The sequence below is a fragment of the Arctopsyche grandis genome, chromosome 1 (genome assembly GCF_051622035.1).
Source record: "Arctopsyche grandis isolate Sample6627 chromosome 1, ASM5162203v2, whole genome shotgun sequence".
Classification (NCBI taxonomy): domain Eukaryota; kingdom Metazoa; phylum Arthropoda; class Insecta; order Trichoptera; family Hydropsychidae; genus Arctopsyche; species Arctopsyche grandis.
The window spans coordinates 13,997,308-14,013,670 of record NC_135355.1 but is presented as its reverse complement, the minus strand read 5'-3'; the positions used below and the strand labels follow the sequence as shown (position 1 = coordinate 14,013,670).

At 32.8% G+C, this 16,363-nt stretch overlaps 1 protein-coding gene across 1 annotated transcript; it reads right to left on the bottom strand.

Annotated features, from left to right (window-relative positions):
* Window positions 1-14,675: 14,675 nt before the first annotated feature.
* LOC143916898 (uncharacterized) lies at window positions 14,676-15,977 on the bottom strand. Its single transcript, XM_077438175.1, has 3 exons — window positions 15,830-15,977; window positions 15,260-15,492; window positions 14,676-14,753 (listed from the first exon to the last, which is right to left on the bottom strand). The coding sequence occupies exons 1-3, from the start codon at window positions 15,975-15,977 to the stop codon at window positions 14,676-14,678; spliced, it is 459 nt and encodes a 152-aa protein (XP_077294301.1).
* Window positions 15,978-16,363: the final 386 nt, after the last annotated feature.

Here is a 16,363-nt window from a genome sequence, read left to right as displayed (position 1 = left end):
GGAACAGGAACGGGAACAGGAATTGAATGCGCTATTATGGCATTGCAACGCATGCCAGGTTCAGCTTTTATATAATAAAATATATAAATATATATACAAATATAAAATAAAAATGGACAAAAATATCATAACTGCTATTAATCGATCTACAAAGTTTCTCCGGTAGACGAAAAAGAAAAAAATTCGGATGTGACCAACCTATGACTTTATCTTTGTATTTGAGGAATATAATTAAGTCACAAAACAAAATTCTATATTGAACCGTACAGAAATATTCAAAGATACTAATAGCCAAGACAGCATTTTCGATAAAAATTGAGCGCTAATTTATGGAAACTTGCACAAGACAAAAGTTATACTTCCGGTTGTCAGATTTCGTTCAAATTTATACATAATAAATATCAAAGAGATTTAAATAATTGAAAAGGTCAAAATAAAATAATGAAATATTGTTTAAAAAAAAAATACTACTTCCGGTTAACGAATTCTGACCAAAATGTTAGCAGTTCTAAGTTAGTATATAAAGAATACAAATATAAATTTTCAGCTTAATACGTTCAGGGTTTTGAACAGGATCCGGGTGACAACATTTTTGACCTTTCTAAGAGGAAAAAATTCCACTTGATTTTTTTTTTATTTTCTTCACATTGATACAAGAATTATATTTGAATTTTTTCGTGAAGACCACACATGTTAAAGGGGTCGAAAAAAATAGTGGTAGAAAAATCGAACAAGAGTAAACTGCCACTTCCAGTTGAGGGATGATTACCAAATTTTATACATAGCTTTTTATTATACTTAAATTTCTAGATGTGAAATTTCAGTTCAATAAACCAAAAGGTTTCTGAGAAAAACATGAAAAACCCCGATTCTCTAGAGTAAAAGTACTACTTCCGGTTCAGATAAAAATATTTAAAAAATATAATTTTATAAAGATTATTATTTCTACTACATGTAAAAAAATTTCAGTCCGATTCAATTAGCGGCTTGGGAGATAATTGAATTCAAAAACTTAAAAAAAAAGGGGAGACCTATAAGGGGAGGTACCATTTTCGCTCAACTTAAAAATTTGAAAAAAATTTACGTCATGTCAATAAGAATTTCAGAAACCGATACTAAGTTTCAGTTCGATATAACTAACGGTGTTCAAAAAATCCTAAAAATACACAGACACATACACACACACACATTTTTTCTAGATCATAAAAACGTGATCAGTAAGATAAGAGTTAGAATCAGTCAAAATCTCGACGTCAAATTTTCGCATGATCACAAAACTTCATCTATTGCTACTAGGTACATAGAAAAAGTAAAAATCCACAGTGACTTCTAAAACCCTATTCAAAAAAACATTACTTGCCATTAATATAATACAATATTAATTTGAAACCATGCATTTCCATAACGGACAAACAAATATGTATAGAAACAAACAAATATATTCATTTTTACAAACATCTTCTTATTATAAATATCATTTTCGCTTGTGATAATTTCTTCATATATAAAATAAAAACTTTATTTTCAACCAAGATAGTTTGTCGGAAAAATGCTCTCAAGCGATGTGTGTTTTTCAAGTATCGATTAGACCACCAAGAAACACATGTGGCGTCTGCTCCACGAAACTTTCGTTATTACCAGTAATAGTACACGTCATCTAATACTAGAACACACACCAACTCAACTATATAAAGTTACAACCTCCCAACGCCCCAATATCTTCCAAGATCATGATTAAAATCCAGAACTCTTAATTTGAAAAAAATTCCCAGAAAGTTTTTGCTTACTATGTCTTCGTTAGGAGAAATTCGACAACCGGTGAGTACTATTTAGTATATCATATTTAATTATTTACTAATTACAGCCAGTTTATTTTAATCACAATATATAACAACAGTTTTCCTTTTGGTTCTTGTGCATTTTTACGTCATATCGTATAATTTTCCGCTTCGTCACCGCGCACGTGCGTGTTCGACGCATTTTATACAAATTTTCCGAGGGAGAACGGGCAAACTCCGCGATGACTATGGAAAATGTTCCTCGTTGAAATATAATAGTTAAATTCATTTTCCGGTGCGTTGTCGTTGGCGACTGGAAAATCGTTTGCGGGGGGGTAGCACTATCTGCTAGGGGCACGCGACTCAAATATTGACACGGTTTTCCTTACTTGTTTTTGCACGGTTCGAACTGTGGTGCTATATTTATATTTGAAATGTGAAAATAGTTTCAAATCTCTAATAATTAGATGTATGTAATTTATATCACTAAAGTACATACAACTACATATGTTCATACTAGGGTTTCTGACCCGGGTCGACCCGGGACAGACATTCCCGGGAATTCTTGTTGTCCCGTATCCCGGGAATTGTTATCTCAAATCCCGGAAATTGGATTTTAAAAAATCTTGAAAATATACAACATTTTCACGACTGCACGAAGGATAATAATAAATCAAATACACAAAGAATCGCAAAATATTCTCAAAGGTTTGTTGTTTAGCAGTAAGTACAGCGCATTCCCAAAACGTGGAAGTTTTATGAACATAATGGTTCTGTGCGTTTGGCGAAAATCGTTACTTGTAATTCTATTTTTAGAAAATCTCAATACAGAAGGATTTAACCTTACCGATGAATTATGCCAAGAATTGAAAATTAAAATCGAAGAAAAAAGAAGCCTAAAACTGATTATTTTAAATAATTATAATTTTATACCGAACAAAACATTTTTTAAATGTTGTAATAAAAGCGAATGTATGTATGTCTGTATATCCTACGGGGAAACTATTATGAAGCGAATATATCCTTCTTCAATTAATAGCTATATTATGTATTGTTTTTTTACATTTTGTAAATAAATATTTTTTTTATTAATAAAAAATATATTAAATTGAAAAAAAATATTTTTTTACATGTGTCCCGTGATCCCGGGAATCCCGGGAACGATCCCGGGCTCCGTCCCGTGTCCCGGGAATTGAAAAAGTCCGGGAATACAGAAACCCTAGTTCATACATATACTTCATTAAGTTTAAAAATTCAACATAGTATTTAAGTGGGAATAGTATATGTAATTTATTTATGAAATCAATGTAAATATTAAAAGGGTCGCCTGTCTGAAATAAACTTTCAACTTTATTGAAATTGATGTTTTACGACAGTTAAATTTTGAAACTTAAATAGTTCTTTGTAGAAAATTTTTGATAGAAAATTTGGTCTACATAATACATATGTACATATGTGCCCATAATTACGAAAGTGGTCTAAGTCAAGAAAAATTTAATTTTTTTAATGTGCATTTTATCGGTTATATTGTAATATGTATATTTATAAAAAATTATATAAATTTTTTTTTTCTTGACTTAGACCACTTTCATAATTATGGGCACATATATAGAAAAGTGATTTCATTAACCATTAAATTTATAGTTCTGAAATATCTCTTGACTTTATTAATAAACGTAAGAAAATTCTACCTCAAGATTTTGATTGATTTCAATATATCATCGACCTCTGATAAATTATATGTAATTATGATAAATTTTAGAAAAATGTTGTACTCAACTGGTTTGGGTTTGAAACCGGTTTTTCTCAATTGATATTTAATACTCTTCATTTTACTGATATTCTAAAAAAATAACGATTATTTTTATCGACATCATAATATACAGTCCGAATTGAAGAATAATTTAAGAATTGAAGAATAAGGAATTTCAGCTCACAGAAAACGACTATAATGAACTTGATAATATCAAATTATTAAGACTATAAAAAATTGTTAATGTTGAAAGTAAGATTTAAGTACTTTGCTAGACGATTCGCTTTACATGTTTCTGAAAAAAAATCGCTTTATGTTATTATTTTCATCATAATTATACATTTAATTTGTTATCATGTTTTGGTACAAATTATATTACTTAACAAAAGAGGAAATTAGAAGCTGACATAAAATAAAAATGGGACACCTATAAGGGAAGGTACCATTTCCCCAAAATCCCCAAAATACACAGCCACACACACAGACACACATACACACACATTTTTTCTAGATCATGACAACGTGATTAGTAATCGATTCTGAGTTCGAATCAGTCAAAATCTCGATTTCGGATTTTCGCATGATCACAAAAATTCATCTATTGCTACTACGTACATAGATAAAGTAAAAAGTATTTATAGGTATATAAAATGTACTAAAATATAAAAAAATAATTATAAAATAAAATAAAAAGAATTTAAAAATTATTTCAATAACAAATTTATTTTATTTATTTATTTATTTACAAATTCGCCATAGTGACTTTACAGATTAACTCCAAGTCGGCGCTATGGGTACATGTACAATATAAAATGTAAATGTACGACAGTATAAAATGTGTGGGATTTCATGATACGGATTTCAATCAAAATGATTTCAATGATTAGGATTTTGATCCCGGCTTAAACTAATGTAATTAAATAAATTTACTTATTAAGGCTTGTGCTGCCTTTATATCTCTACATACATACTTACGCGGCCATACATTACATACATACTTATTTTATAATTATTTTTTTATATTCTAATACATTTTAAATACCTACGTACATATATGTACAAATATATACTTTTTTATATTTTATATACTAATTTAGTGGGTTTTTTATATATGTATACATATATATGTACATACGTAAAACATTTTATATACATATGTATATACATACATACATACATATGTAAATAAAATATAGAAGAGACTTGTTTTTAAAAAAAAGTATTTTTATTTCTTAAGATGAATATGTATGATTGTGAAAATTATATTTTTGCATTATTAAAAAATATGTATACATTGTGATGAGGTAAAAGCCCGAAAGTAGAGGGGAGGTGCGTAAATAAATTAGAGCTTTCGAAAGGCCACACGCACGTAACTTCTTCGCGTGGGCTTGGCGCGTAACAATTACACAACTGTCGAAAGCGCTAGTCTGCCAACTGAAGCTCGGTATTTCAGAGCAGACGTCCAACTTAAGTTCATCCCTACAGCCGATTTGTGAGTGAAGTGTGCGGCTTTTATTTCGTGCCACATACCTACAAGCGTCACGCGAGTGACACTTGTAGGTAAGTCACATTCAAAATTTGAATACTAACGTGTATAAGAAAAGAAAGAAGCCACCGCGGGCATATTATCGCAACCACTAAAATTGAATTCAATAATCGGAGCTACCCACCACCCCATAGCCCAAGTTTGCCTGCTCTTATTTCGGGGGAGGATGCGGCGGGGCCCGATCGCAGATAAAACACGTTCTATTCTTATGAGCTGCCGCCCCTCGGGAAGATACGTCTCCCGGTGCCCCAACCCCCCTCTGCCGTTCCCCACCTCTGAGCCGTCCCCTCGGGAGCCCTGGTGGGGCCGTGGGGTAGTTCAGGAGGTGGAGGCTGCTGCCGCCCCATGACCGTATCTGTTACTGCGGCGGCGGCCCCCGGCCACACTGTATCGCTGTTATTCTTTTGGAAGTATGTTCGCAATGTAAGTTACGGAGTGTCACGTTTTAACTGCAAGGAGCAGATAGTCCTTGTAAAAATATTTTATACGCTATAAACACATACATAATATGTACATACGGTCTCGTGTATGGTTGACTTCGGCGTTCGCGCGATTTATAAATTAAATAGATTCTAGCGTGACGAACCCTTACTTGTTAGTTAGTTACTTGTTAGTTACTTGTTCAACAAAAATCCAAACATATGATTATTCATGTTATTTTATGAACATCAGAATGGGAATTTTTCTTAAATAATTCAATTAAACGCATGTTTCCTTTTATATTCAAAGATAAACGGACGAGCTTAAGATACAATATGTGGCTCATTTAAGCGCATTTTGCACGACAGGATTTTCAGTTCTTTGCGAGAGTGGAAAATGGTGAAAAGCATAAAAAATGTTCGCCTGGGTCGTAAGGGGGGGGGGGAGGTCGTGGTCATATATCAAAAATTTATATGGCCAAAGTTTCGGTAGTAGGTGTTGGGGACGATAATAGGATCGTTGGACCGGAGGAGGGTCGCCCTCATGCAGAGTTATGACGGGAAGATCCCGTAAGAGGATCAGTCGATAAGTGATTTCAATTGAATTTGATATTCCGGGGTTGGACACCGCCAATTATTACTGCCCGCAAATATCTAAAAAAATTCACACCTAAATGTTATTTAAAAAAAAAAAATATATATATATATATATATATATATATATATATATATATATATCGAAATATGATTTTTTTAAGTGGAGTTTTATTTAATTCTCATATAAAGACAATTTAATATATTATCCCTATTAATTCAATTCAGATTCGTGTAAATACAAGTAAATACTAGTAAGAGCTTTTAGCTCGCAATTTTACCGATTTAAAATTCGGCACACAACATATATATTTATACATATGTATGTACAATTCATAAAAAACAAAAGTTCACGCAGTAATAGAATTAGTCACGTAACATATCTTTATATATAAAAATCAATGTTTGTCTGTCTCAAATAGTCTCCTAAACCACTGAACCGATTACGATGAAACTTTTAGGATTTGTTGTATGCATGTCCAGGAAGATTACTATGAAAAAAAATTGCTCAAAAACGGGAACGGAAACGAAAAAAACGGAAATGAGTGTCATTGCAACGCATTATTCCGTTATTAGGGTAAACATTGCAACACCTGCGTTGTTGGGTAAAATAAGCAAACAATTGAATTATTTCAAATATGTTCGCTGTCTACGTTTTTCCGACAAATGGGAACGGGAACGGTAACGAGAACGGGGACGGTAACGGGAATTGCATGCGTTATTGTGGCGTTGCAACGCATGCCGGGTTCAGCTAGTACATAGTTATATAAACACTACTGATAAGCCAGATGAATTCTCAACGCATGATTGATGGTATATTAAATTATTCAATAAAATAAATCGGATGTGATACCCACGACTTTATCTATGTTTTTGAGTAAAACAAGAAGTATAAAAGAAAATTCTAAAACTGAAATATATGCACATACAAACACACTGACTGTGTGTTCATACATAGTAAATAATTTTACATGATATAAATTAACATTTAAAATTTTAACAATTTTTTCAACTTTTCCCACCGTCACAGATAGAATTTGCTCAAATTTAAATTTGGCGCATTTCACAGGAGCTGTTACAGTGTAAAGAATTAAGGATAAAAAGTAATGGCCACAAGAAATTATGTACTATCAATTATAATTGAACGCATATAGCTTGTGGGTATAAATGGGAAAAGAAAACCTAAAACAACACTGCAATTGTACTGATTGTTATTGTGAAAATGATTATTGACCAGTGTGAGAGGTCCACAGAGAAAGAATGTCATGTGGCCTTTTACAGTATCAGACCTTAACTAAAGAGGACAAAGACTTGGTGGATTCCCAAAGTTTATCTAATTCTAATTCATTAACCAAATTTAATTTTTTGATGCCACTTCAAAAAGAGAGATAGAAGTGGCAAACGAGTTATTTAACATTTTAACATTTTCCCCTTTATACCCACAAGCTATATGCATTTCAATTATGATTGATAGTACATAATTTCTAGTGGCCATTACTTTTTATCATTAATTCTTTACATTGTAACAACTCCTGTGAAATGCACAAAATTTAAATTTGAGCAAATTCTATCTGTGACATTGGGAAAAGTTGAAAAAATTGTTAAAATTTTTAATATTTATTTATATCATGTAAAAATTATTTACTATGTATGAACACAGAGTCAGTTCCATTGTATTTTTGTGTAAAAGAAATAATAAAAGCCCAAAACACTATTAATAGTGACTTATCGTTTAAATTTAAGGTACATTTTTAGCCCATTCTCAAAGACTTCAAAGAGTGTTTTTCTGTAATAGTCCCCTGTCCAAACAATGTTTGTATTTTAGGTTAAACCAATGAGTGAGAGGTGACTACGAAATTGTTAAAATACTAAGTGTTCCAAAGCCCAGGTCACGCAGGACTGTTTTGGTCCTCCGGACAAATGCATCTCCAGACTCCGGAGAAACGTATGCAGTTAGAGACTACACAGCGTTTCACACCGGGTGATTTCTTAGTCGCTCACATTTTCATACATTTGGTCTGGTCATTGTGGTCTGGAGCTATTTGCTGGGACGTGTGTAATGATATTAAATATTTATAATATAATACGGATTCTTCACAAGGTATAAAATTCCGACTGTCAAAATATCGATCAAAATGTATAAAAATAGCATTAATTTATGTGTGTAATAGATAATTTCACGGATTCGGTGTAACATATACATACATATATATTAAACTTTAAGCATATTACAATTGTGACTTTTTATCCACAAAACCGATCTACATATTGCGTGTATCTTGTCTTCACATTCCTTACCATGCAAATACTACATATATATATATATAATAATTTCACTTGCAAAAACAAATTTCATGAAATACAATCATTTTTATATGGTGGTACAGTTTAGTGCTATGTACTACCAAGTGGTTTTGAAAAAATCCGCAAGATACATAAACACGCACATTTTTTCTAGATCATTAAAACGAGATCAGTGATAGATTCTGTATTCGAATCAGTCAAAATTTCGAGTTCAAATTTTTGCATGGTCACAAAACTTCATCTATTATTAATACGTACATACATACTTACATACGTACATAGATAAAGTAAAAATCAAATTAATACACAAAATTCTCTGTTAAACGAGTTGAATTGCAAAATTGTTTAAATAAATTAAATATAATAAAGAGCTCCATCCGTGGGCCAACGGTGTGGAAAATCGTGGTCTCGTCAAAGAAATCCGGGTCACTGGATCGGGAATCGAAGTAACTTAAGACCTTAGATGGTTTTGTGAAAGGGTGAGACCCCCATTTCAAACAAAAGAGTCAGTCGATACTGAGAGTGAGTTGAAACCCAGATTCGGTAGATACCAGTCGATCGACATATCATACCAACATGTCGATCGTACATTTCAAACCACTGTAAATTTAACCAATCGAGGCTGATTATAATATACATAGAAGATATCAAAAACCATCTTTGATTTTGACGACGCTGTCCTGGAGACATCACCAACACTGATCCCGCTCCCTCGCACTCTGTCAAATCATAACAAAAAACATCAATTTGTACAAAAAAGTAAATAAAACCTAAATGAAAATAGTAGGGTTTGTTGACAGGTCGAAACATGTAAAATAAAAATTTAAAAGGACTGAAACTTAGTTTAATCTAGTGTACATATGTATCTTATTCTTCAACGTCTATACTAAGTTTTTTTGCCAAAAACAATTTTAACATCAAAATAATCACATGTAAAGATTGTTTAACAACAAAATGCCGCGAACAAAAACAAGGATATCACACAAATGGCAAGATTCAAATCTACATTTGAATAGTGAGCTAGACCAAGATATGGACTCCGTAGTGTAACTTCATACTTATCTACCTGCTTTGAGAACCCAACATAAACTCACTTTGTGAAAGTTTAAATTTTTGAGTTTTGGTCAGCTTTTGAGGCTAAATACCACTCTGTTCTCTAGTAGAAGGGCAGCCATTCTATGAATGAATTCCTTGAATCTAAGTAGAGTGACGCTACCTGATCGTCCTAACCAGGAACCACCCTAAACCTTTTTCCAATATTTTGATGCGTTGGTGAAGAACATTGGTGAAGACATTTCTCAAAACATCAATAGTTGAATGAATGATATTATTTTTCATGAGATAATTAAAGTAAATATGCTTATTATGCTTCTCATATCCGATTGAAGATTCAGTATTTTCAAATATGGAATGCATGCATTTCATTAAACTTTATATGAGACGATAATACAAAAATATGGAAATCTACTATATAAAACAATAAAGTTTGTTCGTATATGTATGTAATTATGTATTTATGTACCTACGTATTTTTCGTCAACAGTCTATTGTTCCGACGTCATTGAAAAAATCGCTTTTTTCCGATTCAAAGGATTCAAAGTTCCCGGGGGCGTAGGCACCGAGGGCGATGCCCTAGGGCTTCGCAACCTAGGGGGCGCAGACCCCGGGAGTGTACATATAATTTTTTATAAGAGACTTACTAAATATATTTGTTTGTTCGTGACAGTCAATTTAAAAAAAAAACAAAAGAGTATTCAAATAAATTTATATAAAATGAAACTATTGAAAAAAAATTAATAAAATGTTTACTATGAGATAACTCATGTTCAACTGGTTTATATTACAAATGCCGAGCGAAGCCGGGTAATAAAGCTAGTTTTAAAATAAAATTAAATATGACGTATTAAGTGGTTTTATTTATATCCGCGGGTAATTGATGGTCGACGCTTACTGTGATGTATTTTAGACGATATCTTAATTTTACCCAGTGCCAACAAAACATAGAAAAGGAAGAACGCATCTCAACAGTAGAAAGAAGTGAAAAATGGGTATAAGTAAGAGGAAATAGTGGATTGATAACCGGCAGTCACGTACGCAATAACGCGAGCTGCTCCAGCACCCAACTCCGATTATAACGCCCCCTGCTCACACCCTAGTCCACTTCTTTACTTACAGCCCCTGCTTCCACCCCATTTTCACCCCCTTTTTCCTATCATTCTACCAGTTGGATGAGTGTTTACGTACGTGCGATTTTCCGCTTATTTACATGCGAGCTTCGGCAATGATTTCGAATGGGAAGCGCCGAATAGTATACTTTAAAAAAAGTTTCTTTTAACCGATCGTCTTTTTCCTAGGTATTATCTACATATTTCTATAAAATCTAACATGAGCTTGGATCACACAACTGTATAAAATATTGTACGCAAATGCTCTGTTTATTAAATATTATACTTCAGTGATTTACATTTATACATACATATGTATTAGTCTTCGATTATACTTCTATTATTATTGCGCATATTTTCTCAATTGAATTTAGTTCCAGGTGATATGGGGATAATCTTAAGGCTATATGGATATGCTGTTCGAGTAGAGAGTCTATGACAAACTTTTTATGTCTACATTAGTGCTCCAATACCAATTTGGATAGTTCTGCTTTTAATCTTTAACGGCTGTAAATATTTTTTTACTTTATCTATATACATATGTACGTAGTAACAATAGATGAAGTTTTGTGATCATGCGAAAATTCGAACTCGAGATTTTGACTGATTTGAACTCAGAATCGATTACTGATTTTTAAACGTTTTCATGATCTAGAAAAAATGTGTGTGTGTCTGTGTATTTTGGGGACTTTTTGAACACCGTTAGTCCTATCAAACTGAAACTTAGTATCGGTTACTGAAATTCTTATCGACACGACGTAATTTTTTTCAAATTTTCAAGTTGACTGGAAATGGTACCTCCCCTTTTTAATTCAATTATCTCCCAAATCGCTAACTGAATCGGACTGAAATTTTTTAAATGAGATAGAAATAATAATCTTTATAACTTTATTTTTTAAATATTTTTATCTGAACCGGAAGTAGTACTTTTACTCTAGAGAATCTAGGTTTTTTATGTTTTTCTCAGAAACCGTTTGGTTTATTCAACTGAAATTTCATATTTTTATTTATTTTATTTAAATAGGCACACATACAGAATAAAATATAAAAAGAAAATTGTATAATAAGACAAAAAATAATAATAAACATAAATAAAAATATAATATTCCATTTACAGTGAGCACCACATGGTGATATAAAAAAGTAAAATTACAAAAACATCAAGAATTTAAAAAAAAGAAAAGAAACAGATAAAGAAAAAGATACAGATAAAGTAAAAAAGAAAAAGAAAAAGAAAGACTATAAGGGTGAAGAAGCAAATCAACCACATATTATTTTCTTCACCTTTGTCGTAAAAATACTAAAAGAGTCACTAAAGAGGTCAGGACAATCATCTAAGCTATCGTAAATACGGCATATACGAACGATTGCACTATTAAAAGAGGTGTTGCTTTGACAAAATGGTGGATAAAAAAGTTTTGTGCATCTGGTGAATCGGGCATTAACGTTAAAATTTATCTCACTTAAAACAGATGTGTCAAGAATACCATTAGCAATCTTATATAAAATTAACAAATCAGAAACCCTTCTACGCTGAGACAAACTTGCAATATGGAATAAAGAAAGTCTATCATTATAAGATGGTAACAGTTTTTTAAGACCAGTCTTATAGGATAAATGGCGCAAAAAACGCTTCTGGATTGTTTCTAAATGCTCAATGTGAGTTTGGTAATAGGGAGACCATATGATTGAGGCATACTCCATATTACTACGAACCAAACTGTAATAGAGTAGAATCAGAGTATGGGGATTCTTAAAGGGCTTCGCAACTCGGCAAATAAATCCCAAGAGTTTATAAGATTTAGTAACAATATGATTAATATGTTCATTAAATGATAGTTTGGAATCTATAAGTATACCTAAGTCTCTGGCACAATTTTTTGCTATAAGATCTACGTTATTATATCTAGAAGTTTAAGCGTAATACCGAGTTATGTATAAAATTTGCAGCATTCCTCAACCGGAAGTGGCAGTTAACTCTTGTTGGATTTTTCTTCCACTATTGTTTTTGCGCCCCTTGAACACGTGTTTTCTGCACTAAAAAAATTAAGTATAATTCTTGTATCAATGTGATGAAAAAAAAAATACCAAATTTAATAAACCGGAAGTGGGATTTTCTTCTCTTAGAAAGGTCAAAAATGTTGTCGCCTCGATTGAGTCCACACCCCTAAACGTATTAAGCTGAAAATTCATATTTTTATTCTTTATGTATCAACTTAGAGCTGCTAAGGTGTTGGTCAGAATTTGTAAACCGGAAGTAGTATTTTTTTTTAAATTATATTTTATTATTTTATTTTGACCTTTTAAATTATTTCAATCTCTTTGATATTTATTGTGTATACTGATAGTGATTTTATTTAATAAAAAAAAATTTGAACGAAATCTGACTATTAATATTTCATAATGCTGCCGGTATGTGTGAATGTGTCTGTACGGTTCGATATATAATTTTGTTTTATGACTTTCTTATATTCCTCTAATACATAGATAAAGTCATGGGTTGATCACACCCAAATTTTTTTTATTTAATAACTTAATATTCCATAACCCATGTGATGATATTTCATCGAGCACAACACTAGTAAGTTAATAATAGTCATCGAATCAAAAAAAATTTGAACAACGTGAACGTGTATGTACATATGTTGCAATATCGAATTTTGTTATGTATAGAAACTTTCAAAATAAAATGATATACGATTATTGAAATATCGAATACGGGAGAGTGTTTTTCATTTTTGATCTAGCTAAAGCTAGATATGAAACTGACTTGTAGACGACCTTTGATTTGGATTCAAAGAGTGTCTGCGAATTTCCAACAGGGACGTGCCTGCCATTTGACATACATCTGCATTTATTATTTACAGCCCAGCAAGTACCTACGTACTACGCCTGAAACTTCCGACGTAAAAATCCGACTTTACTTTCATATGGTACCTGCGTCGGTGCAGTGGGGAATTGGAAGTTCCGTGTGTGATCCCACTCAAAGTGTCTCGGGAAAAAAGATAACTCCGTTTTGCTCGTAGCTTATTATTAGAACAAAGACGATGTAATTTTTGGCGATGCTCTTTATTTTTAACGGTGTCAATAATACGACACTGCAGACGCTCAATGAATCTCTTATGAGGCGTGAAGAAGAAAAGCGTAGGGGTTGCTTGCGGTGGCGTCGTTCTCCTCAAAAGACACGTAATGTAATTTGGCAAACGACCAAACCGGAAACTGTCCGTACACCCGGATCTTCCAAGACCGGAACGGCAACAACTCGCCCTTAAGATTAACAAGGGTGCGCCGCTCGTTTATTGCACATCGGCCATGTAGGGTTAACCCAGTCGCGTACAATAAATATTTAACAATTTATCAAGAATAAGTCACGTGACACATGATTGAAGTAGATTGGCCGGAAGCTGAATTCGGTTTAAAAGTTATTAATAATAATCACTTAACATTGAAATGACGTATTTGTGACGTTCGTAAATATTAAAGAAAAATATTTTTACTTGAAAATATGTACATATATTTTTAATAAATATATGTAAATATGTATTTCTATGAGCTTCCTCATTTCCCCGATGAAGCATGTCCACCTAAAGAAGAAAATATATATTATTAAATTAAAAAAAAATGTTCAAGTTCCACAAGCTTTGTCAGCCAAATATTTAGGATTGCATCTTGACTCAAGGCTTACTTGGAAGCATCATATTAAAAAAAAAATAGAACACATTCGAATGAAACAGAGAGAAATGCACTGGCTAATAGGAAGACACTCCAAATTAGACTCCAAATTAGAAGCCAATATGGACATATGGCATACAACTATGGGGATGCAGTAAGCCATCCGCTTCGTCACAAATGAAAAGATCCACAAGGACATTCAAATCCAAAAAGTAAAAGAAGTCATCCGAGAATGCGCCGAGAGGCACGAGTTGAGACTGCACCGTCACCCTAACATATAAGCTTTGCAGCTACTGGACACAACTCACCAGCAGAGGCGTTTAAAGCGAAAAAAGCCTCACGAATTGGTGTTCTGAATGTGAGTGATTCAGAAGCCCAATTCACAATTTTGGGGAAGTAGTGATGATTCCGTAATGCCCGTACATGACCTGAAGAACAGCGATATCACTGATGATGATTTATCGGGAATTGATAAGATGGCACCAAAAAAAACAGTTTGTCCACCGTCAGATGTAATTTTATCTTTATAAAGAGAGTACATTTTTGTTACTGATAACTCTAATGACAAATATTTTCTGTGTGGTGCACTTTCACGTGAATAGTGACTTTTAAACCTAGGAAAACTTTTAATATGTGCTCTCACTTCCAAAAGCTTATCTTCTGTAATTTTATTTCCTGGTGCATGCTTGCCACGGTTGTCTGATATAAAAGTAGCGACCACGGGTGCCTGTGAAGAAGCTGCATATGTGAACCTCCTGTTAGAAATCGTTAGAGTTTTCAAAAAAAAGTCTTTGCACACCCTTTTAGAATGTATGTAAATTTCTGTACTTTTCTTTTTCTTATCAATATGGCACAGCGGATAAAATTTTTCTGGGCTTCCCAGTTACCTATGTAATTTCCAAAACTCGCTATGTAAAAGTTTACGTTCATCTTCAGTAAACAAATCACACTGGTATCGACATTTGTGGGTAAATGCTGATAAAGTTTTGCCTGGAACTGTAACCCCCTTCCATTACATACATACATACTCCATTCCCGAGTTGCGCTTTTGTTTCCTTATGTTTTTTTTTCAAGTTTATATGGTCTCTCTTTCTCTGGCGTGATCGGATTGGAACATCAGAAGTAATTTCTTCATTGTCATTTTCAGTTGCTGTCACCACATTGGTTAAAGATGTCTGCAAATCCAGGGCTCCACTAACACTGCACGACACATCTGTTGCAGAAACAGACAAATTATAGTCATCTGGTACCCATGTTGCATCTAAAAAAATCACAAAATCATTAGAGTCATACTGGTATAAATGATATCTCGAATAAAATCCCCAAAAATGTAATTCATAAATTTTTGCGCATAATTAAATTCATATAAAATTAGTAGAATATAATATAAATATTCATTTAAAAAAAATTGAGCTAAAAAAAACACCTTTACGATATTTTTGACAGTTTGAAGTATTGCAAACAAACTTCATACAAAATTGTATGAATGAGAGGTTATATCATGTTTATGATTTTACTTATATTTTAAACCGATTTTACATTATTTTCTTTCAAAAAAATGATGCCAAAACGAAGATAAGTATACAGTTCACACATACCTGCAACAGAATCGTCACTATCACTCGTAAAAATATTAAAATCCATTGATAATGTCACCCCTGTCGACAATCGACCGCCCTTTTCGACACTTGTATCAGTATGGTTCATACAACATTTGTTAGCTTCATATAACGTCACTTGACACATTCGCTCATAAATGGTGTTATTATCGATAATTCACTTCGATCTCTTTGGCACAATAATGAATATATGAATTGCTATTATTTTAGCACTAAAACCAGCTTTTTTACAAAATGTCACTTGTGCCAGTCTGGTTTTCAGCCCGTCATTTTATCTAATATAAACGGACGAGATGTTTTTATGTTTGGTTTCAATTTTATTTCCGGATCCGGATTCCTGTTTCACTTCCAGATCTGGATTTCTTTTCAATTCTAGTTCCGGATTCCTTTTTCAGTTCCGGTTCCGTATTCGTTTTTCAGCTCCGGTACCGGATTCCTTTTTAAATTCCCGATCTCGATTCCTCTTTCAGTTCCTGATCTCGATTCTTATTTCAGTTCCGGTTGAGTGTTCCT

What these genes read in the sequence shown, in the direction of transcription:
- LOC143916898 (XM_077438175.1), bottom strand. Translation starts at nt 15,977, where the DNA reads ATGTGTCAAGTGACGTTATATGAAGCTAACAAATGTTGTATGAACCAT. An exon ending in TAGTGACGATTCTGTTGCAG is followed by an intron (nt 15,493 to 15,829) that starts GTATGTGTGAAC and finishes TGATTTTTTTAG; the next exon opens with ATGCAACATGGGTACCAGAT. An exon ending in AAGCGCAACTCGGGAATGGA is followed by an intron (nt 14,754 to 15,259) that starts GTATGTATGTAT and finishes CTCTTTATAAAG; the next exon opens with ATAAAATTACATCTGACGGT.